The 27,148-nt window shown below is 44.9% G+C and overlaps 11 protein-coding genes across 11 annotated transcripts; 4 read left to right on the top strand and 7 right to left on the bottom strand.

Moving 5' to 3' along the window:
• Window positions 1–1,270: 1,270 nt before the first annotated feature.
• I203_103365 (uncharacterized protein) lies at window positions 1,271–3,922 on the top strand (the record flags this gene model as incomplete). Its single annotated transcript, XM_019149342.1, has 4 exons — window positions 1,271–3,065; window positions 3,139–3,280; window positions 3,359–3,623; window positions 3,737–3,922. 4 exons carry the CDS (start codon window positions 1,271–1,273, stop codon window positions 3,920–3,922), a joined length of 2,388 nt encoding a protein of 795 aa, XP_019001367.1.
• Window positions 3,923–4,520: 598 nt separating this feature from the next.
• On the top strand, window positions 4,521–5,666 carry I203_103364 (uncharacterized protein; the record flags this gene model as incomplete). Its single annotated transcript, XM_019149341.1, has 4 exons — window positions 4,521–4,678; window positions 4,842–4,920; window positions 5,042–5,149; window positions 5,277–5,666. The coding sequence occupies 4 exons, from the start codon at window positions 4,521–4,523 to the stop codon at window positions 5,664–5,666; spliced, it is 735 nt and encodes a 244-aa protein (XP_019001366.1).
• A 233-nt stretch (window positions 5,667–5,899) lies between these two features.
• On the bottom strand, window positions 5,900–6,612 carry I203_103363 (mitochondrial 54S ribosomal protein mL43; the record flags this gene model as incomplete). Its single annotated transcript, XM_019149340.1, has 4 exons — window positions 5,900–6,046; window positions 6,148–6,209; window positions 6,271–6,380; window positions 6,479–6,612. 4 exons carry the CDS (start codon window positions 6,610–6,612, stop codon window positions 5,900–5,902), a joined length of 453 nt encoding a protein of 150 aa, XP_019001365.1.
• Window positions 6,613–10,236: 3,624 nt separating this feature from the next.
• On the top strand, window positions 10,237–12,437 carry I203_103362 (uncharacterized protein; the record flags this gene model as incomplete). Its single annotated transcript, XM_019149338.1, has 9 exons — window positions 10,237–10,369; window positions 10,434–10,614; window positions 10,678–10,769; window positions 10,833–11,056; window positions 11,108–11,177; window positions 11,230–11,570; window positions 11,632–11,836; window positions 11,890–12,006; window positions 12,067–12,437. 9 exons carry the CDS (start codon window positions 10,237–10,239, stop codon window positions 12,435–12,437), a joined length of 1,734 nt encoding a protein of 577 aa, XP_019001363.1.
• Window positions 12,438–13,604: 1,167 nt separating this feature from the next.
• Window positions 13,605–14,833, bottom strand: I203_103361 (uncharacterized protein; the record flags this gene model as incomplete). The annotated part of the gene is made up of 2 exons (XM_019149337.1): window positions 13,605–14,351; window positions 14,423–14,833. 2 exons carry the CDS (start codon window positions 14,831–14,833, stop codon window positions 13,605–13,607), a joined length of 1,158 nt encoding a protein of 385 aa, XP_019001362.1.
• A 1,043-nt stretch (window positions 14,834–15,876) lies between these two features.
• Window positions 15,877–17,085, bottom strand: I203_103360 (uncharacterized protein; the record flags this gene model as incomplete). The annotated part of the gene is made up of 6 exons (XM_019149336.1): window positions 15,877–15,994; window positions 16,054–16,104; window positions 16,163–16,387; window positions 16,466–16,675; window positions 16,830–16,950; window positions 17,010–17,085. The coding sequence occupies 6 exons, from the start codon at window positions 17,083–17,085 to the stop codon at window positions 15,877–15,879; spliced, it is 801 nt and encodes a 266-aa protein (XP_019001361.1).
• Window positions 17,086–17,634: 549 nt separating this feature from the next.
• Window positions 17,635–20,091, bottom strand: I203_103359 (uncharacterized protein; the record flags this gene model as incomplete). Its single annotated transcript, XM_019149335.1, has 12 exons — window positions 17,635–17,783; window positions 17,848–17,911; window positions 17,978–18,084; window positions 18,155–18,281; window positions 18,353–18,704; window positions 18,774–18,962; window positions 19,031–19,138; window positions 19,223–19,506; window positions 19,569–19,611; window positions 19,671–19,743; window positions 19,800–19,869; window positions 19,942–20,091. The coding sequence occupies 12 exons, from the start codon at window positions 20,089–20,091 to the stop codon at window positions 17,635–17,637; spliced, it is 1,716 nt and encodes a 571-aa protein (XP_019001360.1).
• A 531-nt stretch (window positions 20,092–20,622) lies between these two features.
• I203_103358 (uncharacterized protein) lies at window positions 20,623–21,630 on the bottom strand (the record flags this gene model as incomplete). Its single annotated transcript, XM_019149334.1, has 3 exons — window positions 20,623–20,654; window positions 20,722–21,046; window positions 21,205–21,630. The coding sequence occupies 3 exons, from the start codon at window positions 21,628–21,630 to the stop codon at window positions 20,623–20,625; spliced, it is 783 nt and encodes a 260-aa protein (XP_019001359.1).
• Window positions 21,631–22,342: 712 nt separating this feature from the next.
• I203_103357 (uncharacterized protein) lies at window positions 22,343–22,717 on the bottom strand (the record flags this gene model as incomplete). The annotated part of the gene is made up of 1 exon (XM_019149333.1): window positions 22,343–22,717. The coding sequence occupies one exon, from the start codon at window positions 22,715–22,717 to the stop codon at window positions 22,343–22,345; it is 375 nt and encodes a 124-aa protein (XP_019001358.1).
• A 665-nt stretch (window positions 22,718–23,382) lies between these two features.
• On the bottom strand, window positions 23,383–24,418 carry I203_103356 (uncharacterized protein; the record flags this gene model as incomplete). The annotated part of the gene is made up of 2 exons (XM_019149332.1): window positions 23,383–23,955; window positions 24,077–24,418. The coding sequence occupies 2 exons, from the start codon at window positions 24,416–24,418 to the stop codon at window positions 23,383–23,385; spliced, it is 915 nt and encodes a 304-aa protein (XP_019001357.1).
• A 1,347-nt stretch (window positions 24,419–25,765) lies between these two features.
• I203_103355 (uncharacterized protein) lies at window positions 25,766–26,898 on the top strand (the record flags this gene model as incomplete). The annotated part of the gene is made up of 5 exons (XM_019149331.1): window positions 25,766–26,103; window positions 26,240–26,319; window positions 26,396–26,471; window positions 26,614–26,728; window positions 26,797–26,898. 5 exons carry the CDS (start codon window positions 25,766–25,768, stop codon window positions 26,896–26,898), a joined length of 711 nt encoding a protein of 236 aa, XP_019001356.1.
• Window positions 26,899–27,148: the final 250 nt, after the last annotated feature.

Below are 27,148 nucleotides of genomic sequence, written 5' to 3'. Positions count from 1 at the left end.
GTTTGGAAATGTATATTCAGAGCAGCATTGCCTGGGACGAGCTTGATCTTTTACGGTTACCTTCCAACCTCACATCGGGCCTTCCAGTCTGCTCGTTGGCTCGCTGTGATGAATACATCCTTTGTTGATATCGACATCATACCTTTCAGAGGATCTATGAAAGGAGAGAAGGATAGTGCGGTCTTGTACTTCATGCGGAGGCGATTGTGGCATATGGTGCACAGCGCATACTGTACCACTGTTCTTATGGTCGATGCTTGTTTCATATAATCTGAGATACAGTTTCTCATCAGACAGTGGATGGACGCGGTGTGACCCATTCCATACATTTCTGGCATGGTCATTTCGCTCGGTGGGGTCCACATATGTCGACAGTCGTTCACTTGCTTGAGATCAAAGACTGGTAACACTCAAAAATTATACAATACGTCTGGTAATCATCAGAACTACAGTCTTGGAAAATGAATAACCAGTACTGGCTGTTATATATGTACCCTCATACATATGATGCACGACCCGGCAGACGAGAGGGGGGCAAAGTAACGAGCATCTTGTACTAGTGCGCGGTATCTCACGTTTTTGCCGTACTGTGCCTGAGTCGGAAAGGTGTTCGATGGATGGAACCAAACAAATCTGAAAAAAATGAGATGGCTCAATTGTCGGGGTTCACGACATTCTTTGAATATTGTTCAGCCATCCCTTGGATACGATCTCTCAGCTAAAGTACCATCTATGTGTGATTATCAGAAGCAAGAAGATGCGGAGCCATTGGCATACCCATCCATTGAAGGATATTCTACCGCTGGGCAGTTAGATGAGCCATCTTGCCCTTATATTCTAATATCTCCTTACCTCTCCACACGTCACCTACAACGCCTCCATACAAACGCTTCAACCCTGATACTATGCAGCAACACTATGGAATGAATTAGTGATGCAGGTAGTACAGGAATCATAGAATGATACTGCGACATCACGATCTAGCAAATCCAAATTGATTGAATCACAAAAACCAAAATCAAAAGAAGAAGTACATTCTTCATTCCACTCTTTGTACTATCATCCTCCTCATCATTCTTTCTCTCTCCATCATCGTTCTCCTTCTCTCCTCCTCTAATCAGACTATAATACAAGCCCAAGCAGGGCGCAACGATCACTCGAATAGACAGTAGATCTGTCTGTCAACCTGTAATACTCAAGACCGGCTCTTGGAAAAACAACATCTATCAGCTCTGGACAGCTAAATTATTGGAACATACATCTATCAACGATGCATCCACTCACTAAGCCCTCTTCATTCCTTTTCGCCCTTTCATTCCTCTTTGCCCCAGCGGACGTATCAGCACATAGAAACCTCCCTAGAAAACCTCAGCATCACCCTCATCTGGATGAGAGGCTGATGCCCATCACTGCAACTACTACTGTTGTAGTCCAGCGTACGGCAACTCACACGGTTTGGGTTCAGCCTACAGACCAAGTACCAGTGGTTCTGCCAGGATCAGGAGGAGACAGTGGATCGGATCATGGAGATCAGAGTATTTCATCGGCATCTGTAGTGACTTCGACCGCTTCCATTGCATCCAGCTCAGTCGCTCAAACTGCTTCTGCCACCGCTTCACATACCGCTATTCCCGTGTCCTCTTCAATCCCATCCGCCTCCTCGTCAAGTATAAGCTCCGAATGGGATACTGCGTCACTTACATCATCGGAAACATCATCATCATCAAGCTATCCTTCGGCCTCCGCTTCAATATCGGGATATGATGGCGAATCAGCCCTTCCCTCCAGCACCTTTCTATCCGACTCTCCTTCTATATCCTTGACATCGTCCTTGGCCTCTTCGACAATAGACGCAACTCCGTCGTATCTATCCTCTTCTTCCATCTACTCATCCGACATTCCTTCATCTTCTTTATCCCATTCACCTTCGATAACAGCTTCTGCCTCACCTTCGTCATGGTGGTCAGACTATGAAAGTAGTATCACAGATTCACAGCATACCTCGAGCTCTCACTCAGGATCAAAATCGGCTTCGACATCGTTGAGCTCTTCTTCCGCTTCCTCTACAGAAGGATCGAGCTCCTCGTCGAGTATAATCTCCGCTTCTGCTTCCTCGACAGCTTCTGCTTCGTCAATCACCGCTAGTGATACTGCTTCCATAACGCCCAGCGAGACCGCGTCTGTAACAGGCCATGAAACCGCCTCGTTCACAGCCAGTGGAACTGTCTCTCTAACAGCTAGCGAAACCGCTTCTCTCACCTGGAATGAGACTGAAGCTATTACATCTACTCAATCATCCCTGACAGCTTCCTCAACTGCTTATCCTAACATTACCTCAACTCTCACTTCCGACTTCGCCTCTTCTACATCCTCAAACATTACCTCTTTCGAACCTTCCCGTACCATATCCCTTAACGTCTCTGCTACCGCATCCGTCACTTCCACTTCTTCAGCCGCATCAGCCACTGCTTCTACTAGTCTAGATGCAATCGGATCAACTATCATGGCAGCCTACTACCCTGATTGGGCCGCAACCCATCTTCCACCTGAATCAGTCGACTTCAGCCGATTCGATGTAGTAGATTTCGCATTTGCCTTACCTACGTCGAACAACGGTCTGGAATTCACTCAAGACGATTCAGAGGACTTATTGAATAGATTGGTGACTGCTGCACACTCAAATGGTAAAAGAGTTAAATTGTCTATAGGAGGATGGACAGGTTCTGCATACTTCTCTACCATCTGCGGTAATTCAGCTTCCAGAGCTACTTTCGTTCAAAATATCCTAGATGCGTATAACACGTATAATTTAGATGGAATTGATATCGATTGGGAATACCCTGGTACAACAGGTGCAGATGGAAATGCTATTTCTTCGAATGACTCGGCAAACTTCCTGTTATTCTTGCAAGAACTTCGAAAAGCCCTCCCGACAGGTGCGCTCATCACGACTGCTACTCAAGTTTGGCCATTTGCCGATTCGAATGGTTCGCCCATGAGTGACGTGTCGGAATTCGCAAAAGTGATTGACTGGATATTGATTATGAACTATGATGTTTGGGGATGTAAGTGTTACTTCTCGTTATCAGTCGGTTATAGGATAGGATAGGAACTTACATTGATTTTGATTATCATTAGCTTCTTCGACTCCGGGACCTAACGCACCTCTCTCGGACGCTTGTGGAAATTCAACTCAACCTTTGGCGAATGCCTATGCAGCTGTATCATCTTGGACAGGTGCCGGTATGCCTGCTAATCAAATCACTTTGGGTGTACCAGCGTGAGTAATCATATCTCCAATACAATTCCTGTATATGCTCGGTCAGTAATTAATGGTTAATTCTCTCCTATCACACAGCTACGGATACCTTCAAAAATCTACTTCCTCATCACTCAAACAACGTCGAAGATCTTCATTCCCCTCACCTCCTCATAAGAACTCCAACTCTACCCGAATCCAAAATCGAGCATCGGACGTTACCATCTACAACGATTGGGGAGGTTCATCCGATGGTCAAATCATGTTTGATTCTCTGATTGACCAAGGGGCTTTGGTATTGCAAGATGGAGAATACGTTGGTTCAGGTGGATTCACGAGACACTGGGATAGTTGTTCCAGTACCGTAAGTGAAAGCTATCATTCTGCTGAGAATCCCATCTCAAATACGCACGGTCACAAAATTACGTTCGGGGCCTTCACTATCTCTCTTACTGACCCGATTTATTCCGTTTGTAGCCATGGCTCAAATCCTCCTCATCCGGCCAAATCATCACCTACGACGACACCCAATCGATGAACTTGAAAGGTCAATTTGCCGCTCAAGTAGGCCTTAGGGGATGTAATGTCTTCTCGATTGATGGAGATTGGACAGGATCGTCCTGGCCTTTGACCGATGCTGTCAGATCAGGTTTGGGGCTATAAATTTCAGTTCACAGGAGATAAAGAAGGAACACCTCGACTTTCCTTGGAATTACCTTGATATACACTTAGATATATATATCACTTTTATAATATACATACACTTATACATGTTTCTTTCGGGGCCTTGAGGGTCATCATGGACATTCAGTATGCATATATACATACTTTTCAACTGGCGGGACAGGAGATGCTTCCTTTCCGTGCCAAATCCGATTGATTTGTCGAAAGCCTTTGTCCTGAAAACCCTTTGTGCAATGTCTTTGAGCATGATCGGCAACATAGAATGCAGAGTGAAGTGTCACTGCACTCTTTTTCAACTTGCCAAAACATATCCAACGCAGACATTGAGATCAGCTTGATGCAGACAATTTTTCAAGAAACATCCATTCGATTTGATAGCCACTCTCTGGCTCCTCGCAATTGTCGATTGCCATACAACCGTGCCTGATCATTGTTGACCGAAAAAGTCGAAAGACAGACCAACTCAAACGTTTGATCAATTCCCTATCTTTGCAAGGTTGCATGTAAATAATCTTTGAAGAGTACTCTACACCTCCGTATACATCACTCACACTATATTCGTATCGTCCCTCCTGACATGCCTGGAAAACAACTTATTGTCTTCGACTTTGACTGGTCCTTCGTCGATCAAGATACCGACAGATGGGTTTTCGAAGTCTTATCGACTGAGTTGAGAAGGTTGTTGCAGACTAGAAAATCGGCTGGTACCGGTATGCAATGCACACCTGATGTAGTGTGAGTGTCAATAGCATGGGCCGACGCGGAAGGGCTTGGGACGGTGGGCCAAGGGGGCGGGCAGCGGAAGGGAGTTGGTCATATTGCCTTGAGCGGAGGGTGAGATGGGGCGTTGCCGAGCGTGATCATTGAGCATGGGGCTGACATCTATAGTTCAATGCAGCAATGATACTATGAAAGATCTCTACGAGAAGGGCTTTAAGAAGGAGGATGTCTTAGAAGCTCTTAGGATCTTACCATTCGTGAGTACAGAGACTGCGTTTGTGACTACACCATACATGGTCATTCCTCATCGTTTTCACGTTCAATCTCAACATCCCAAAGTACAGTCTCGTATCTGATAGCATCTGAATATACTCATAGCACCCAGCCATGAAGCGTGCTGTTACTTCTTTGCAAACCAGATCCAAGGACACCACTTTCTTATGTTTGTCAAATTCCAATGAAGTCTACATCGGTACTATCCTCGAAGTGAGTACGAATTTGTCAAACTTGCTTCCTATATCCTATTACGACCCCCTCATGTTCCACTATGACTTCACGGACACCAACGAGCTATCGTACTGTCATGACATACTGACTTATTTTTCGTCCATAGAAACATGGTCTAAACTCCCTCTTCTCCCAAATCATCACGAACCCAGCTCACTGGAATCCTTCCGCTCCGGATCATCTGATCATTGGACGTAGATTGCCTGCCGACCAGCCTCCTCATGGATGTTCCGTAGGCTGCCTGGCAAACATGTGCAAAGGTGACGAACTCGATACTTACCTAGCTGCCAATGGCGGTAAAGATTCCTTCGAGAAGATCGTCTATATCGGAGATGGCGGAAACGATTTCTGCCCTTTGTTGAGGATGAGAAAACAGGATCTAGTCCTGTGTAGGAAAAATCTGGAATTGCACGAAAGGATACTTAACGAAAGTGAGAAGGCGGGATTGAAAGTGGATGTCAAGTATTGGGAACAGGCTTGGCAGATTGATGAGTGAGTCATGGTCGTTTGATACTGTCTTCCACTTACAATTCATCCATCAAGCAATTTCGTAAACCTTGAAGCTAATGAGAGCTTTACATGTGATAGGTACTTGCAAGAACTCTGAGTGAGCCATATATGTGGATCGTCGTAAAAGGAAACATTTGGAAAATTCAGGGACCTTTTAGAGGATACCGATCATGATTGATTGCTTCTGGGATACTTATACAATGCATACAGATCTCATAACTATATCCCATACCCTTGTCCAGCCTTTGTCTGGTCATGGAGGGCGGACCAGACTCCTCGAGCTGATTCTGATGCTGGTGCAGCTTCCAAAGTGAGGTTTTTGAGTGGTTTGATTTTGGCTCCGGATGAATTCAGTAGCAGGTTGACCTATGAGCGGGATCGAGGGAAAAAGTCAACACCAAGTCAACTCGTACATATTATTGATCGACATGGAGTATGATCGCAATCAAAAGCTTGATTCGGCTCACCTTATTCGACACACCGTCCATCTCCAACTTGTTCACACATATCACCTTATCTCGTCCATTGACTTTTGGTTATCTTATCAGCGAACTGCATTTTCAGAAGGACTATTGAGCAGTTAAGCTCACCGTAATGTCCCCTCAAGACCGCAGCCTTCCCCCTCTTCAGCCTCCTCACTACAAACTCAACATCTGGGTTCTCTCGGGCTAGATTTATCAGAGGTTTCTTGATGAACGACCTAAGAGATTATACGCAGTTGAGTTAGAACACGATTCCGATGACGGTGTGAGATCGAGCGGTTACATTGCATGTTTCTGGTTGATCCATCCCACTTACCTTACACCCTGCTGCGAAGGTGATTCGGCATCATAGTCAAAAATCAACTTTCGAAGCGGTGTCAAGAAATGTCGGTATCCTTGTACCGAATATGTTTTCGGTATAGCTGGGAGCGCAGGATTCAGTCGAGGCATGTTGACGATGAAGAGGTCGTAAAGCAAGCCAGGATTTAGCGGGTCGACGAAGATGATACTGTATTGTGTACAGTTGTTGTTACACACTGGAGTGGAAAGATCGAAATCTCGAAACAAAGAGAGGGGATGAGCGGAAAGCTGATTCTGATAAGGGGAGGAGAAGTGCCACGTAATGCTCTGTTCCTGACCTGTCTCTTTCCGACGGATGACACCCCATCACCACCGTTGTCAGGATGTTGAAGAGCGATTTGAGGTTGAAAGGTGAGATCATGTTAATCTACACCAAGGCATGGTCAAAGCATACAAATGAGAAGATTATGCTTCCGGGAAATGTGGTGCTCCCCGGTGGCTCAACTACAGATAACGCCCCAGCCAGCGTCATTCTGCACCGAATTAGAGACAGCAGGCTTCCAGTACGAAGCCTGAACCTAGCATCGGCTCTGCCTAAGCATGTCTATCAATCAATCCCTCAGTGACTAGCTCATCAACGCCAGATCTCCTCTTTCCACTTTCACGTTTAAGACTGGGCATCAGATATCGACCCTGGAAATATTGTCGGGTTCTCGGCTTTCAAATTAACATGTAGGAGGGTTCACCAAGCCTGCAAGGTTGGAGGCTTACACAAGAACCTGAACGCTTGGTGGAAGGTTTACCTATTGTATATCAACATACATGGTCAGAAGGAGGGCGCAATTCGGTGAGTCGTCTAGATATATAGATTATAGCTTCATCGTATGGTCAGAACATCAGCCGTTGATACTCCGATTCTAGACGTGTACGGATAGAGATTCCCAATCTAAAGCAATACCCGGAGCTACTGGCCACATTACCAACACTCACTATTCTATCTCCGAAGCTGTCAAATCTAGAAGAGCTGTGTTAATATGAGTCAACCTACCTTGTAGCGTTAGACTCTATATTCTACTTTGGTTTAATAATCAGCTTCTAATCCAAGAAGCACTCTCAGATACAACTCGTCTTGTCTCGATGAGAGGAACTATCACTCTAACTTACTAGGGGCGGTACGTTGCAGCTAGTAAGGGCAGGTAGATCAACTCAGTTCATTCAATTAGCACTGCTTGTCATGTCGGCTACCTCCACGACAAGGTATATTGGTATAGGAATTTACGTAACGGATAGCAATTTCGGTCATATCCAACAACATCGACCGATATTGTTGGTATCGTTGGTAGAATATGGAGATAGTAGGATATAGGAGAAGGATAGGTTTTATTGTAGATATCACTCAACTTTGTTCATTCAACTTCTACTATGGACATTGGACTTTCAGGATAGTTAGATATATATATCCTCTCTAATTTTGTATTCATGATGATTCCCCTCATGAATTCTCAATTGTTGTCTTGTCTTACTATTGATTGATATCACGATATCACTTTGCACTTCAGTATCTCCTCAAGGCTACAACGTTTATTGTCCCCTTGGAAGTCTACCTATCTATCTGAGTACTTCGTTTCTTTAGCTAGGATATCGTATAAGTCTCAACGATATCCGGGTCAGTTGAACGATTTCGTTGCTCGTACCAACGAAGTCGTTCACCTTTTATATACTTCGGTTAGATTAGTATATCATCCGTCGTCCTCTTATCATCTGCTCGCCTCTTTAGGCCGTCTCCTATATGATTAAGGCCGTCTACTGAGGTCTTAGTTAGATCATCGTGACACTCTTCTGGCTTTGCCCTCCGCGTATCCCAATCCGGAGGACGCTGTACGCGACAGCGATGGTCAAATCGAATATCAGCTTGACGCCTTAAGTGAGCACCTCCCTATAAATGTCCAAAGAGTTCTGATAAGACATAGCGCACTCCATTGAACAGCAGAGTATGCTGGCCATCAATCTCTCCGAGACATCCTATACCTTCATCGGCCATATTTCGCACAGGCATTGTACCAAGACAGCCGTGATCCGACAAAGACAGAACACAGCCCGTCTTATCTGGCCGTGGCTGAAAGGTGTCACGTGACTATACAAGTCTCGGACGGCTTTACAACAATTGCTAGATGCGTCTTTTGTGATGACTGAAAGGACTGGAGTGCATGGCACCCGATCCACTCCCCACGTACGCTATCTGGAGCAGGATACACCCACGAATGATCTGGTAAGTGGCACAAGCAACAAACGTGAGCTCGAAAATTGATTATGTGTGACTTTGCAATAGTTGCACGTCTTTCGGGCGCCGTTGTTGCCAACAGGACACCCTCCTGAAGAGAATTGGTGGAATGCATGAAGCGATGTCGGCCTGCGGGACTTTTCGTGTACATAAATACACGAAGCCCCCCATCGATCCATGCATAGAAGAATAGAGGAAGGATACTACTTAATGGAGACTCGCTCGCCGGCAATCTTCTTGCACAGAAGGCAGGAGAGGTCAATACTTCATGAAGGACGAACTGACTGCCGCAGTCTGAGCTTCAACCCGGTGTGGCCAGATATCGCAGGATGGACGGCAGAAACATACCTTCTCTCCGAGACTAGCATTTGAGACTCCTGAAACTCAGATACCCGCCAAACTGCGGGAGCTTTGTCACATTGTAGTACGAGAATCATAGGATTTCCTTCATGAGGACTAGCGAATTGATCTCTTATCTTGTATCTATAGGTAGTATGTTATGCAAGAGGTGTGTATCTATCCTAGGTGCTGGTGTCTCCTATGTCTCTCATGCGTGTTATTGGTGAAGACTATTCCTTTCCAATGGTCCTTACATGCAAGGTAGTGTAGTAGTACGCAACTTCCCATCTGCGAGTGGCGAACCTCCACTTGCTACGTGTTCCCTGTCCTGATTTTATCTTCGCACCACAACGTGAATCCGCAAGAAAGTTAGCCGAGAAAGTGTTTCGGCGTTCAGATTTGATGATGGTGGCAGATTCGAACATGTGTATCCGGCCATTCTGAGTGCAATTGGCCATCTTTTCAAATTTGACCTGTACTGTAACAACCCATACGGGGATACGCGACGAGGGCCTAGCTGATCACAGTTGCATGAGCATCTTTTATCTTCGTATCTTCGTAGAAACGCAACATCGGCTATCTCCGAAGTGACGAAGTCATATCTCCGGATTGACTTTAGGAAGAGAGGCTATTTGCAAGGCCTGCGTCGGCTGTCTTGGTGAGAATCGGAGGGCTAACGCGAGCGTACGCCTCATATCACCCAGATGTGGCCTTTAGCCTGGGAACCTAGCCTAGGAACACCGCGAGAACGGACACCCAGATCATTTCCATCGAACCTATGTGCAGGTGTTGTAAGCTTAGTGACAACTAGTGCAACTTCTGTTTCCGTTCGCGGACATATAGTACCGATATGTGCACGTCTCATTGCAGTCGGTACACGGGAATGCCCAGAAGAGTGCTCGGAAGGGTTTCCCGACGACGCTGACCCCACGGAATCTTATTTGGAGAACCACGGAGTTGCAAATCTATTCTGGGGGTGTGACCTTATCAGATTGAGTGCATATAAAGAGAGCTGTATCTCAGCTTGAATGGGCCCCAATTGCCCCTCAAAGCCCGTTACGAGAACATTGCACATCAGCAGCTCGCTACCAAATATCTACCACTTCATCAATACAACAATTTGATTGACAACATTCCTTGAACAAAATCCTGAAATGTCCAAATCGCAACATGCCCCAGCCAGGGAGAAGATCCCCACCTTGGAAAGTCTTGGAGTAGAGCTTCACCCAGAAACCGTGACTTACGTCAATGATCCCCATGCCCTTGCCAAGGCCTTGGGAGGTAGTGGTGAGTCCAATATGGGTATCAAGATCTATAAATCATCAGACTCTGACGAACTCATGTATGACAGACTTCTTTGAGCTCTTCAAAAACCCCCTCGTCCTCGCCGCCGCCGTCTCAGCCTGTCTTGGTGGCCTCCTGTTCGGGTTCGATCAGGGTATCGTTTCAATTGTTCTGACGATGAAGCAATTCTTGTCTCAATTTCCCGAAACGGACAAGACTGTTACTTCTGCGGCGGGATTGAATAAAGGGTAAATCTTGGCTTCTCTTGCACAATCCTTTCTTGAACTGATTTTAGCTGGACGATCAACCAGTGTCATGACAGCCCTTCTTGAGCTAGGGGCCTTTCTTGGTGCCATTCAAGCAGGGTTCCTTGCGGATAAGTATTCTAGAAAATATGCCATCGGTAAGTTTGCTTTCCCTCTTGAACTCGTCTCATGTGATCTCACAAACATTGCTGCATCTCCAGCCTTCGGCATGATCTGGTTCGTCATTGGAAGTATCCTGCAAGCTTCTGCCTACCATTTTGCTCAACTTGTTGTCGGTCGGTTCATCGGCGGTGTCGGTATCGGCATTCTGTCATCATGTGCGCCGATGTATATTTCTGAAATTTCGCCACCCAATATCCGTGGTGCTCTACTGGTTCTGGAGGCTTGGACAATAGTATTCGGCATTGTGGTCATGTTCTACATTGTACGTGCCCAGCTTTCAATCTATGCGATATACGCTCACCGTATCATCTAGACTTACGCGACACGACACATAGACAGTGACTGGAGTTTCCGAATTCCCTTCACTGTTCAAATGGCCCCGTGTGAGACAGACCTCCGCGTATAGTATTTCCAGAAGCTGACTGATCGCCTTAGGTGTCCTGCTCGCGGCCGCATTGTGGAAGCTGCCTTATTCGCCACGATGGCTGGCTTTTAAAGGCCGTGACGAGGAGTCTTTACAATCACTCATGACTTTGAGAAGATTACCCGCCTCTGATCCCCGGGTGCAGGCGGAGTGGATTGCTATTCGAGCCGAAGCCGTAAGAAACAGGGAAGTCGCAGTTAGCGCCCATCCTCAGTACCAAGGGGATAGCTTCAGCAGTCAGCTCAAGCTGGAAGCTGCCACTTGGGCCGACATGTTCAGACCCAAGTTTTTCAGAAAGACCCAAATCGGTATCATGCTCATGTTCTTGCAACAATTTGTTGGTGTCAATGCTGTAAGTCCTGCACAGCTGCTTAGTTGACCGAATCATTGAAGATAACACGCGTCGGTCGCAGCTCATCTACTACTCACCAACCCTTTTCGAAACTCTTGGTCTGGACTCTGAGATGCAAATCACTCTTAGTGGTATCCTCAACATCGTTCAACTCGGTGCAGTTACTATCGCATTCTTCATCACGGATAGAGTTGGACGAAAGCCCATTCTTCTCTGGGGTGCTGTTGGTATGACCATTTCTCATGTCGTTGTCGCCGCTATGATCGGTGAGTCTTTTGGTCATGTGTAGCTAAGAGAGTCTACTCACGCCCTTTTATAGGTAAATACCAGCACAATTGGCCTGCCTACCCCAGTCAAGCTAAAGTGGGGGCCGCCTTCATCTTCATATTCATGCTCACCTACGGAATGGGTTGGGCACCCGTCCCTTGGTCTATGCGTGAGTCATGGCCTAACATACACTCCTAAGCGTTGCGCTCATACGCAGAAATCTTGACAGCTGCGGAGATTCATGATTCTGCTCACCGGGCTAAAGGTGTTGCTATCACCACTTGTTCAAACTGGTTCAACAACTTCATCATCGGTCTGATCACCCCACCAATGATTCAAAACATCAGCTACGGCACTTTCATCTTCTTTGGGGCCTTCGCTGTCATGTCGATTGTTTACACTATCTTCTTCGTTCCCGAGACAAGAGGTAAAACATTAGAGCAAATGGACGAAATCTTTGGAACTCATGCATCTCAAGATAACGCCATCGCTACGGAGGAGATTCTTACCATCATGTGCGGCCTCTCTCAAAGCGCCAGTCAGCCCGACTCCAACAAGAGGGAGAAAGATCTTCAGACAGAGTATATCGAAAGAGTTTAGGCTTATTAATAGACCCAACAACCTTATCGCGTGATCGGCTGTGGGACAACATTCGATGGGAGACGCTCTTTTCCGCCGAAGGGATGGATGCGATCGTATCCCTGATGATGATCAAAAGAAAATTGATTGAGCGAGAAACCGGTGGGCAGTAACAGCTATGTATATCAGGCGGTATATTGAAATATCTAGATTCGATAGAAAGTGTATCGAGTGTGCCATGCATGATGATTTAGAATTTCGTGCCAAGACGACTATTGCTTCATACACCCAATCCCCCATTCCAGCATCAGTCAGCCAATGCGTGTGTGGGCCGGGCCTGATTGTCATTGTATTCATTGATTCTAATCGCATTAAGAAGGGGATCTTCCCATGATCAGTGTCGACGCAGACCACAAATACTGGCACCAGTCCGTGATAGTTTGCCAAGTATATCCCTCAAAAAATTCGATCTTTGTATCGTCTTGAATATATCTTGGAAACGACCTACACCCATTGTCCCTAGGAGAGGTGAATCTCAACGAGAGTACCTTCGCAGGAAATCTATTCAAGGCGATGATAACTTGACTTCAACCACACCATATTATGATATGACAGAATACGAGATCAAATACAACCAAGCGATTTTGGCAATGGTCCAGAAGATGATCAGCTTTTTACCAAATTTGCAGCAATGATCTGTTTGGGGAATCCATCAGTCGGCGGACGGTAGGGAAGATGAATGGCTGATGTGGACTTGGAGAAAGGTTTCTCCAATGGATGAGACCAATGCAAGAGAGTGGTTTACAATTGCAAACCTCAAGCATCGTGATCGATACTTCGCCAGTGCCATACTTCACTAGTAATCGCAGGTCGAGAAGAGTGGGCAGGAATTTATCTGAAGACGAAGAAAGTGATTTAGATTAAACTGGAAATGTCGACTCTCCGACGACGAGTCTTGGGATTGTTCAGATCCAGTAGAAAGATGCAATACTTCATGTATGTACAGTATTTATGCCCCATACCGCTGATTACAAGTCTCATTGATCTGCAAGTTTCTGCGTCGTATCCCGAACTCGCTACTTTTACTCTCATACACTCTCATTGGTTGTTTTTATTACATTCATCCGCAGTCTATACATTCATAGAAGGTCGACAACAGGTTCACCCTACCATTTACGACTTGACGTCCTAGTCTGCACCGAGGAAGGTCACCTGGCCATCCTTCCATGTCCATCCCGTCTCCGCTACAATCCTAGACTTATCTTTGGGTTCTCTCCCAACCAAAATACCAGGTCCAGGTAGTCCCCGTTCCTCGATTGTCCTAGATATCCACGTACAAGTGATATGATCCCGATCGCCGCTCATCGAGATCGTCCCGTAGTTCAGGGCATGATGGAGCTCACGAAGTTTACGCATTTGCTCATCAGCCTTTTTCAATTCTTTCTTCTTGACTGGCTTCTGGTGATTCCAAGTCTGTAAGAAGTCACTTAACGTCTCGTCAAAATGATTATACATTGCTTCTTTCCAAGTCTTCGCCAATACCTCATCGGCAAGCTCTGTAGACTGTCCATATCTCTTTTTCTGTTCTTTCTTGATTGCAGTGAACATCTTAGCTGTACTCCGAACAGCAGCATCCATGGATCTTCCGTATAGTTCTGACATGCAGGTATCCCAAGCTACAGAAGCTTCCCAGTAATTTTCCCTCGCTTTGTGTTCTTCCATAATGGAATAGTGGAACTCAGCGGTATCACTACCATGCTTATATTTAGAGTTATTGATGTCATCCGCCTTCTGTTTATACTTATCTGCAATGGCGCGCCATTGTGGTAAGACACTCAAATAGGTATCACGACGTATCACAGGCTCGTCAAGGCTTGTTTGTGGGTCTTTCTTGCTGTACGATTGACCTTGCCCCCATTGCCAATCGAAAATGAGCTGCAATGCGAACAATCGCAAGTCAGCCATACGATACATATGCTGCATCATTTTGTGCTCCAGCTACTCACCGTTTCGATTGGCTCATTTGATCTGGGGTGTATCACAGGAGCGATTTGGTCGAGCGTCTTCCGAGATGTTCGCGAAGCATTTTGGCCACAGGGTCTTCGCTTATTGTTGTGTTCAGCTGATGAAGCGGTATCGCAATGTGTTGGTAGTGGGGGAACCATATCTTCCAATTCGGTCAGTTCGACATCATCGAAATCGGTAAATTTAATCGCCTCCTTCCCTTTTGATGATTCTGTATTATCAGCTGAACCCCAGGTATTGACCCTTGTCTGACCGGTGCTCGACCAAGTTGTCTCTCGATGAGTCAGAGGAGGCGGAACGATGTTCGTATCGTCCCCCAGTTGGTCCAATTCAATCTCCCCCGAGTGCTGGCGGTCGTGGCGGTGATCGCACCTTAATGAAGTGGACGACATATCGGACAGGTGCTCAAGAAGGTGTTGTATAGAACGAGGTTGTTCAGTAAAATTCAAACAGGAACTTACGTAGAGGGTACCAGCGTACGTTTGTGGGAGATTATATACATAATTTTAGGTGGTCTTGTTGAGCTCCGAACGCGATTTGATGAAACGTCCTCCTGTAACATCCTTTCAGCTCTTAGGCATCGATGGGTACTTTCTGGTCTAATTTGAGTGCCCTAGAGGTATTTCCGATCTGCATGAATCTGAGGTCCAAATCGATCATGCAAGCACAGAGAATTGAAGATCTTCCCAAAATCATATTTGATATAGACCGCACATATTGGCACCAGTCCTCAGAAAAGTTCCGCCGTTAACAACCTCACTGGCCACCTTTAGCATCTGACTCAGTACGACTACTTGAACGCTTCCACTCAAAACCATACACCCGGTACACACTTCCCTTCTAAGCTGGGAATATTGCTGACCAGCTTTCCAGCCAAAAGGGTCATTGATGACATATATCCAGCTTTGTCAACTTCTCCATCATTCGTCATCCTTCTCGAGGGAATTCACGAACGTTCTCTTTGATCGCCAAAATACTCAATACTGAGCTGCGTTCTTTGAGTATAATGAGCTCTACGTCGATGAACCTGAGATTAAGAAGTCGGCAACTCAACTTGCAAAATATGATACTTACGAGTACCTCATGATAACTGCTTCAGCGCGGTTTACAATTGACATTTGATGATACTGTATGTGCCGAGCTGACCTATAATCTTGGTATGACCTCCAGTGCCAGTGATATGAGATGCGATCGGTGCATATCACGCTACCTCGATAATAATCTTAACCATCAGAGATTCAAATAAATCTCTTGATCAAGCCAGGAACAAGATATACATCCTAAATTAATCTAGATAATAAAAACGGCCGTACTCGACAGACGTCCGGAATCTATCACTTCAACACACTTCAAAGAAACAGTATTTCATATGCCTAAACAGTAGGGCTTATATCTAGGAGGGTGTCGGGCCATATGAAAGCAGATAAGATCTAATTTACATGAACGTTCTGAACAGGTAGTAACCAATCATACCAGCAAAGGCAATTTGACCTTCGATGCCTGGTGCAACCAATCTTTGAGCACCACTCGAAGCACCAGTACTGCTGGCAGAACTATTCTCAACAAAAGCTGAATCAGCTCCGAGCCTGGCACATGCGAAATAAGAACTTACGGAGCAGTGCTGTTAGAATTGGAAGCGAGGCTGTTGGACGCTGAACTAGCTCTGCAGATCGAGATCAGTCAGCTAAGGCTTTTGCTACGGATGACCTAAATTAACTTACGCAGTGAAACTCAGTTGTACGGTGGTAGTTGGAGACACCCCAGAGCTGAGAGTGGTGGTAAGGCCCACAGTATTCGTAACAGTTGTAGTTGGATCGACGGTGAAAGCTGAGATAGTGCTGTTGGAAAAGGTACAAGAGTCGGTAGCTGTGATAGATACCGAGGATGTGGAGTTTCCGGGATCTTGTGGGACGGCGGTGATTTCAGGAAGACCGTCGCACGAGATACTAAACAAAATTTCGGTCAACATGGGTAACACTTGCCTTGGTCGAAGACACGTGCTTGAAGGGTGAATCTGTACTTACGCGTTACCATCGATAGTAGCGAAATCGACGTCTAACCAAATATGATTCTTGATGAAATTGAATTTGTTGACATTCCAGATAGTGAGTTGATGTTGACCCCATTCCAACCCATCCGCAACATATAGTTCAGCTTTGATCTGTTCTTTCTTAGAGTATCCGTCGAGTAGTTCAGGCTCGGCATTGTCGATTGAGACGGCGTAAAAGCCATGGCTGATATTTATGTATCACATATAAGTACAATGATCATATATATGGCCTAGAAACCGACGACGGAATATATCACAACAACGGTCATATTGATTGAGAAGGGGATACATGTAAAGAGAAAATCCATTATGAGGACACTGTTAGATTGTTGACTCACTTAGCCCTCTTTGCACCATGGATCTTGATACCTGTACCCTCCCAACAGACCCTACTCCAAGCCATATGCACAGTCGTAGTGTGGAATGTACCTTCTTGGTATTGGGGTGTGAAGGGGTCGTCTAAGTGACCACGTTAGTCCGCAAGCCATATTTAGTCTACCAAGACAGAAGACGCCTACCTTTATGATCTACACCCCAGGTATCACCACCATATTGGAAGAGGTCAGACGCGTCGTCAAGGATGTTCTCTGACATTTGGAACGAGATGAATGTAAAAGGAACGTGGGATTTTAGGATCATCTCAGAAGGTTCGATATGCAGGGAAGATCAGAATTTGGTCAAGGAATCGAGTTGAGCAGATATGGATACATATGTATATATGCATGTGATGGACCTCTTGCAGTGAGGTGGGGCATTTGTCAAAGTCAATCCGGATGTTTCGGTCAGGAGTGCAGGTCAAAACGCCACGGAGAAGATCAAAGCGCCACACAGACCTCCTCCCACTGGTACAGTGTACAGTACAATGTACACATACACAGTCTAAAGATGTGATCGAGACTTATGGGCATCCCACGTACACCAGTTGAACATTACACAAATGTCGAGGTAAACAAACAAACACCGTTTCATGTTTAAAAAAGGTCCTTTGATTGTGTGAAAATGTCGAAACTCAAGTCATGTGCTCACAGTGTAAATGACTAATAATGGTATATACATCAAATTTGGAAGAACACTCATGAAGACTACGCTATATATGTGCAAATCATGTACAAAGCAACGGAAGAGACTATCAAATAGAAACTTTCAAGGAAGAAGCGTTTCCCCTTCCTCTCCTGAAATTTTGGCTTTTTTCTTAGGAACCGCCGAATGGTTGTGTCCAGCATGGGAATGATTGTGTCCTTCACCTTCTTCCTCGTCATCTTCAATGGGTTCAGGCCAAGCTTCCCATCCATCTATCAATGGTCTCGTAAGCTCTGTGGTACATAGTCAAGTTCCAGTCTCCGGACACTGACTCACCGTCAAAGAGGTTGAACAGCTTTTCGTTCTTCTTGTCATCGCTGAGTCTACGAGATTTCATGATCTATTGAACATCATTTGAGACCACGTCAATGGAAATGTACCAAGTTATACGACACCAAAGACTCACCTTTTCCCATTGAGCCCATTCGTCATCATTCAAAAGCACCTTATCCATTGTGTCTCGGATCAAGTCTTGATCGAGCTCTTGACCGATGAATACGAGTTCCTGACGACCTGCAAAAAGACGAAAGATGTATTGGCTCTTGTCGCCTCACAAGAACTTTCAATTTCTGCAAGTACTCACGATCACCCCATTCACCCATGAAGTCCAGCTTTATCGCATCAATAGTCTCCTGATCACCTCCACCTGGCCATTGATCTTCTGGTATCCTGCACATCCAAGGTCCGCCACCATCGATAGTACACATCACCTACAATCCCCATTTACCGTCAGCCATTACACTATACTCACTCAGAATTACAGAATAGAATTTAATCTTACACCAGCTTGTGACCATTCACCATGTAGATTAGGTCTCGTAGCCAACCAAATCCAGCCTTTCGATCTCAATACGCCTTTCCAAACTTTCGACTCCCTTTTAAACTTCACCTTCGAGGGTAGATCCAGAGCTTCCTTTTCAGCTTTCATCTCTTCCAATCTTTGTGCTTTCAACTTCTCTTCGTCCATCTCTACATCTTCATCTTCTCCCTCTCCTTCTCCGTCTTCATCCTCCTCATCTTCATCTTCTTCCTCAGCAGATTGGATGATACAGAAGGGAGAAGAAAGCAGGTCCCATAATCGATGAGGATGGAAAGGTCTTCGAGCGGTATAAACAAACGAGCTTATGCCGTATCTAAATTATCATCATGGATTAGCGTGGCTCTTGCGATGATCGAAAAATGGAGAGTTGATGTGGGCTCACTCCAAAGTTTCAGGTTTAGGAACCATCTTCTTAATTCCTTTAGAATCCGTTATCTCCATCAGAGTATTCTCTCTCAGGGATTGCAACCAGCCCGCACCAGTAGCAGCCTTAGCGAAATCAAACAAGTTGGTATTGAGGATCTCTTTGAGGTCCACCTTGGAGTATGATGTACGTATGATCTTGGCTCCGCTACACAGAGTATATGAGGTAAGCCTTGATCAAACAGGTCCAGCTTCATAGGTATATGCTATACTCACGGATTGAGTGTTTTGACTAGATTCTCGATCTTGGCGATTTGTTCTTTACTGACCATGTCCGTCTTGTTCAGCAGGATGACATTTGCAAACTCGATTTGATCGGTCAGCCTGACATACCACGAGAAAAGCAAACGATTAGTATGACATGCTCGCCATGGTGCAACAGTATATCCGGGCCGATGGTGTACTTACAAATCAGTGATGTTCCTTTCATCTTCCGGATCCACCTCCTTCCCATGTCTATCAGTCAAGAAGTCCGTGGTATCGAAATCGTCCATGAAAGTCGTACAGTCAACCATCGAAACGCAGGTATCCAACTTAGCAACTTTGCTCAGACCTCCTTCAGCGATCAATTTAGCCAACCGACGTCGAGCTTCGGGGGTAGTACCGTCATCTGCCGGAAGGGATTCTTCGATCTCTTCCACCGAGGTTCCTTCGATAGACTCGGCAAATTCTGGCGTGAACGTTTCGGCGACCTATGGGAGTAAAATAATCCTCGTTAGATTCGAGATCCCCGAAGCGGGGTCTACATACTCACTTGGATAGGCTCGGATATACCTGAACTTTCAATGATCAGGTAGCTGAAGGAGTAACATACGATCAGCTATAGCTGCTTGTAATTATAATGCATGTCACTTACTCGAATGATCCCATCTCAGCGAGATTGGCAACTTCTTCCAACAGATCCGCTCGGAGTGTGCAGCAGATACAACCTAGTCAATCCACCTTCAGCTTACTGCGGAATTCCATATCTGATGGCTGGACATACCATTCTGCATCTGAACTACCTTTTCTTCTTTCTGAGTAAGCTTATGGTTCTTGATCAAGCTTGCGTCAATCTACCAGAATGTCACAATGACTCGTCAGCTTAAGAGGAAGAGGAAGTACCACACCAGAAGGAGGGGACTTACGTTCAAAGCGCCCATATCATTTACGATGACGGCACATCTCAGACCATGATCTTTAGATTTCAAAATATAACTCAGCAAGGTGGTTTTACCACTTCCCAGGAAGCCTGAGAGAAGGGTGACAGGTAATCTCTTATCGTCCGGGACAGGCATTTTCTAATACTGTAATTGATGGGGGAAAAATGGAAATTTGGCTGACATGATCTGGGACCAAAAAAATTGTATGCGTTCCTTTTATACAGTATACATATGGCCATGATTGTATGCCTCAAATTTGAGGACTGGGCATCAAAAGGTCATGCAAGAGATACGATTAACCTATATTTAGGTATGAAAAGGACACTGTCCAACGAAGGATGAAACGCGTAAAACTGGATGGAGAAAGGACGGGTGATCGTTGACCGATGAATGAGGACTGAAAGGTCATAATCAACTAAATCTCATTGGCCCACTCACTTTGACCCCGGATACATGTATCGATTCGAGATGCATGAGAAAATCCACCTAGATGTAAATAATTAATGTTCCCGACGGACATGCATATGATACCATGATCAAACCCATCCAAACTGTAAAATGGAAAATTTCTCATTCTGAGTTGACTGAACAAAGTGGCGAAATCCTTTAAATCTGGCACAATGCTTCTTTCTGTACAGTATGGTAAGGATGCTATGATTCATCGTGTCAGATTGAGGAGATCTGTCCAGCTTGTATCTCTAGATGATCATATCTTAATATCAGCTTGGTCCATCAAGAGACTATAGAACGAATTATTCCACTTACGAGCTCCGAATTGAGTTTCCCATACCTTATCTTCATCCTCATCTATATCCGCCCAAGATAATTCCCCTGCCGTTGAACCATCTTGACTACCATCTTCTGAACTATTTGCCATAGGATTTACAATCTCTGCTTGAGAAATGGTATCCGCGATACTTTCCCCCGATATCACCACGGAATCGAGACTGTTGGTAGTCCCTTTCTCCGTGAGAGCGGTCAAAGCTATATTGGCCTTTTGCCTCTCTTCACCACCCAGTCCCACGAAATGTTCCCAAGTTCTCACATCTTCCGACAAGACACCTCTTCGAGGCTCAATTAGATCTTTCGACTTCGAGATATATCCACTAGAACTGTTATGTTACCTCTTTTTCTCCTTTGGAAGAAGAAGGCTTTCGAATGATCTCTCAGTGGTCAAGCCAAAGAAGAAATTCGATCTCTATCAGCTTTTAACTTGTTTAGGAATACTCCTATCATCCTCTCAGTCACGACATCATCTTGAGTTTTATCCTTATAGTGATCGAGTCCAGTCTCCCTATCATTAATTTTAGAAATGATCGCATCAACCACCATTTGAGCGGTAGATCGATAATCCTTGATGGAATGAACAAATTGACCTTGTATTTTTCTCAAATTAGCAGCTTTAGTAGCTTCCTCTTCAGTATGAGACTTATCTCTCGATCTATGTTTATTGATGTGCGCAATAACATCCTTATCATCTAATCCATTTTCCAATTTGTAATTTTCGATCCAGTCAGAATAGAGTGTTTCGACATCATGGACTATTCTCATAGCGTCCCTTGTGATGATCTCACCCTCAGATTTGACGTTGATCCTATCGGGATTGTATCTGAGATTCTCCAAGGATTCTCCAAATGTATGTCTAGCAATTTCTCGTACTTTGGGCTCAGGCATGGTATCTCTCGATATATCACACTTGTAGTGGTGTAATGGGTATGATTTTGACGCTCTGCCCGAAGTTGTGATCGAATTATATTTGAGTAATTTACTATATTATACCTCACAGAAGAAACATGTTTTGTTAGATGTTCAGATTCAAGCGCTCACTAAATTCATCATCCCTTGTCTCATTTCCTTTTTCAACTGTCGAGGGATTTCCCACTAGCTTTTGAACACCGATTCCCATACTACCCAGATCTACAAAAGGAATTCGTTCTAACATAATCTTACCGGAATTGTCCAGATACTTCATAGTCCTAGCATTCATATCTTTATCGAACGAATCTAGAAAATCTCGAAATTCCTATGTTCTATCAGATAACCTATCAAGGGTAATTTTTTCGCATCCATATAAAGAATTCAGATATTCTTTTCTAGCATGGACGAAATCTTTCAATACTTTAAACCCCATTTCGTCATCTGAGTAGTCTTCTCGTTTCAGAATCGTCCGTAATCTTTTCTGAATTTGGGAGGTTACATCATCCATAATCGAACTTTCATAATGTCCAAAAGAATGAAAATCTTCCATGATCTTTCTTCGATCTGCGATTTTCATTATTCCCCCTTTCCCATCTGCTCGTAAATTCTCTTTTTTTCGCAGAAGGGACAAATCCTTGTTGAGCTTATTGTCGAATAAATCTTTATAATTCTCATTATCTTCCGCGCACTATGATTTCTCATCCCTCAGTCCCCTTATACGTCCTTTTACAGTGTTGGTGTAATCTACAATATCATCCAGCGTCCACTTTTCGATGTCAGGTCGTTGGGTCAAGCCAGGTTTGATTCCGAGCGAAACAAACGAGAAGTTCCCCAGCGTGAACGGGAGCGATATAAGGAATACGACTAGGCTCGATCCCACATAGTTTACCTTCGGAAGATACTTTTCAAGAGCCGTCTTCCAACCTTCATAATACTGTGGTCTCGCTTGTCTGTTCGGCAGCCTCCAATTTGGTCTTGGTGGGGGTGAGATGGTGGTAGGGTCTGTGGATTGAAGATCTGCTTCAGTCAAATTTCGAGTAGCTTGTGAGGTTGAAGATGACATAGTGAGTGTGTTTAGAAAAAGAGATCTGTGGGTTTTACCAACTCAAGGTGTATCAAAAAAGAGAGCGGGTTTCAGTCCTTTTATGAAACCAAATGACTGACAGAATTGAGTTGGAGATTGAGTCTCATCAGAAGCAGCGGAGTTGGAAAAGATCGTACTCTGTAGTACATACAATGCATGACTATTTTGTCCGGAAGGAGAGTAAGACAGAACACAGCCGCAGGGCACTTTTACAGTTTAGCTCTCGTACAATCCTGACTCTTGACAAAGGATCCTGAAGACTGTCAGTGGATGCCATCATGATGACTGCAAGGTGAAAAGGAGGTGTGAGGGTAATCTGACATGATGACGTCTGAGGCGATGTTGCATGTTCAGGTGATGTGAACTTCAATACTACTGTGGATCAGCAATGTCGACCTTGGCTCATTTTGTGTCTCCTGAGCTGCCAGAACCGTATGGTACATAGGATTGATCTGAGTAAGGAAAGTCAATGCAGTAAGCAGAGGAATGATACTATACAGAGATGGACTGCATGCGATGATACATACTTGATATTGACACTACTGTACCTCGTTGAATCTTCTATACACATATAGTTCACATCCGTCACACTACCTACTGTATGTATCATACAGTACTCATCTCGACAGTAAAATCAAGTTATATCACCAATTATCATCCTCTTCCCATCTGGAAGTATCGCCATCTCTATCTTGCTTCTTCCCTTCTTCTACACCTTGACTATCCGTAAGAAAGCTTCTGGAGGGTGAGCTAGGTATACTGACACCATTTTGAGCGACCGTGAAGGAGTATTTGAAGCAGATGGGCTTGGTGTCAACGACCACACATCTTTTTCCGTCTTTGCTTCTCTTACCATGTGCATCGCTATCATCTTTTGGTGTTTTGGTTTCCGCTTCTAATGACCATGGCCATCTGAGCCACGGTTCAGGATATGTATTGCCCAGTGCTGGCTCCCAAAACGCACCTCCTTCGAGAGATGGCAAATGAAGGAGAACAATCCCGATCAGTTCCTGGAGACGATCTCGAAATTCCGTCAGGTGTTCTTGATATTCGTCAGATGCTTTGTCGAATGACCGGAGCTGATCGATGAATACCTTCTTGGATACGGAGACTTGAGCATTAAATGTGACGGGGCGTTTTGCTCCTGGAAGGAATGAGATACCACAGTCGAGATATCGCAGGTTTTTTGAGAATCGAAGATTCGAGAGGCAGTCAACCTGACCGTTTTCAGAGTTCCGTGCGAAAAGCGGTAAGGGAGGAAGAGGGAGCGAAGAGCGAAAAATTTCAGCAAACATCGTTAGTACCATGTTACAGAAACGCATTGTGCAAGCAACTCACGAAATCAACGTCAGGATCATCTGATTTTTCTGGAACTTTAAGGGGATCTTCAATCGTAAATGGGATATCGCAAAAGAAGTATCCATTTCCAGAGAATGAGGTGATGGAAAGGTTGTGGAGCTTGGGAAATAACCGTCCTATCGAGGGAATTATATTTCCAGCGCCTCCCTCGGTGATTGGGCGAGTAACACTGAGATTTTCTGCGGTTGGGCGTACACGAGAATGGTGAATACCGAGTATGAGGGTTACAAGTGGGATTTCAGTTTGATTATTGGCTTGACACCAGAGTTTGAACAATTCGTTCAAAAGGGTTGTAGGTTTCAAAGTAGCGCTGACGGCCATTCGGATATGTCGGATGTCTGCAGCCACAGGAAGTATCGCTCGAAACAGAGATGTCGAACATTGTGTACATGAAGTGTCTATGGAAAGGGACTTTAGACTCCTGCATACAGAGTCTGGCGGCAAACGAAGAGGTCTGTGCATATCGGAGCCGAAATCTTGACACAGAGGGAATCCTTCAATGCTGAGTTCTTCTAGTGAAACAAGGTGGGGGTGAGCAGCGTGGTGATCAAGGTCCATGCGATAAGCGGGCTATATCTGTCGTACCGGAACGTGTCCAATGAGATCCTCGCGCGTCTGCTCGGGAGGGAGCAATTTGGAGATCAGAGTCAAGAGCAAATCTGCTGTTCTGGGTTCATAACGAGCGAGATTGGAAGCTTACCGTACTCCCTTCAACACTGCGACAGGTACTTCATGAGTCCAAGTGGAAATAGAATCGAAGGTGCGGATGTAGACCTGGAGATTCTTCAAGTTGCAAGCACTGTGTATTCTCTTGCAGGTCGAACGAAATGCAAGAAAGTCGCGGTGATTGGCTGAGGTGATCTCGCTTCTGAAGTTTGACCAGTGAGAACGGAAGGAAGGAAATGTAATGTAAGCATCTCGATTGGTGAAGTGGGCGATGCGTTGGAGGATCTGGCATGGTGGTTGGAAGTGAGGTGGGGAGTGCTGTTGATCTAGTAGTGTCCGATGTGAGATATCGGATGGGATGAGGTGAAAAAGGAGAAGAGAAGGAAAAAGAAGATGTGTTGAAATCAGGTCAGTAAACTATATCGTGTTGCAAAGTCAGGTTGACCGTAGGTTAGTCAACCGCTACTAGTACTCGTGTCAGGTCGAGGTGGTCCGTGAGTCAGGGGCTTGTTCCTTCACCACGCAGCATCCAGTGTTCAATGACTCCCACTGTACCACGTGTCAGCTGACCAGAGTATATATACGAGCCCACCTATCTTCTTCTGATTGGGGCCTCGTACATTCCTACTGCATGTAATCTTAGTTGATATCATACGAGTACCGATTCACAGCATTGTCTGTCATCTCATTTCGGCTGCTGAACAAGGGATACCGTGTGAAGACATGGTGACATCATCACTTTTCTTCGTTCCAGTTCCAATCTGATCCCGTCCTCGATCCTTTGGTTGATGATCCCTCGTTCTTCCGAGTTGTCCAAAGTGAGATTTACGATTATACCCATCCATCAACATCAACAAATATCGATTACACCCGCGTACGATATCAATCAGGCATCTCCCTCACATCAGCTTCACAAACGAGAATCAACTTCAAGAACACTTAACTTACAGCTCAAGCTCAAACGCAAATCATAATCATCGATTACCCAAAAAAACCAACGAGATGGTCTTACCCAAAACCATCTCCTCGCCATCCCCACTCGACCCTCTCCTCCTCCTTCCGATCCCCTCACCTCTTCCTCCATCACCTCAACCAGACCTTGACCCATTAGTCAACTCCATCTCCTCGCACATCGACTCAACAGAAGGACAGATACCGATAACAGTCCTGACATCAGCTATAAGGCAGATCACTCGTAAATCCCAGATACTCCTCAATGCAGCTAGGGTCAATGCTGCTCAGGCGAGGGACGAGCTGGATAACGTCGATGAAGAGTTGAGAGAGGTCGAATATGAAAGTACGAGGGTGAATGATGAGATGAGGAAATGTAGTGAATACGTGTGAGTGATTGGTCTTATATGGTGACTGGGTGTTGCGAAAAAAGAGGGGAGATAGAACATTATAGGTTGAAGGTTTCACTGCGAGAAATGCATAGCTTTGTAGATAGCTGATCTGTCCTACAAATTGATCTTGCAGACCCGCATACGAAGAGATGGATTTACCATCCATAGAAGAATTCTTATCCTCCGCTGACGAAAGTATACTGAGTTCCTTGCGTGAGTTTGGCCTTAAGTCGTCAACGAAAGAAAACCAGATCGATGTACTGATACTAGTCTCGTATCTTTGTGATAGCATCTCAGGATAGTGAAGAATACGAGAATCAACTGATGATAGCTAGGTTGGAACATGAATTGAAGGAGATTGAAAAGTGAGTCTGAGTTCTGCCCTGTCCTCTAATACACCCATACCAAAACCCGATATAAGAACAAAACAATATCGACCATGTACAAAATCAAGGAAATAAACTAACATATCATGATTTATTTTTGGGTTTATTCTTGTCCTTGTAGGCGCGAGAATCAAGTCAATCAATTATCAAAACAACGTGACAACTTGATCAAAACAAAGAAAGAAATCAAGATGAAATTCGATGCTGTTGATGTTCATTTAGGTGGATTCTCAAGGGTAAGTGTGATATCTTTAACAAGCAAGTGATTGGTCGAGTTGAGCTGATGTGTCTCGCTTGTCCGTAGTCCGCCAATGCAGTAGCCAGTAAACTCAAGGACGTAGCTGAGATTCCATCAGCCAAGATTCCACAAATATCACTAGAGGGTGAATCGACATCTTCTACATAAATACCAAATAGACAATACAATCGAACATGACCTGCATCAAATGATCACCACTGTAGAAGTATAGCTTGATAAGTTTGTATGTATTTCATGTAATACTTTGCTGATCCATGCAATCCATGCATATATGTGTATTTGTATATACAAAATGTCTACAATTGAATATTCCATGATCCGATATTTGATTACAATCCCATTTGTTCTTTGAGGTAGCCTAAGGCATAGTATGGGAATGACAACTGAATATGGCGAT

The sequence above is a fragment of the Kwoniella mangroviensis genome (assembly GCF_000507465.2).
Source record: "Kwoniella mangroviensis CBS 8507 chromosome 1 map unlocalized Ctg01, whole genome shotgun sequence".
NCBI lineage: Eukaryota > Fungi > Basidiomycota > Tremellomycetes > Tremellales > Cryptococcaceae > Kwoniella > Kwoniella mangrovensis.
Note: the sequence above shows the minus strand (reverse complement) of the source record. Positions and strands in the feature narration are given on the sequence as shown.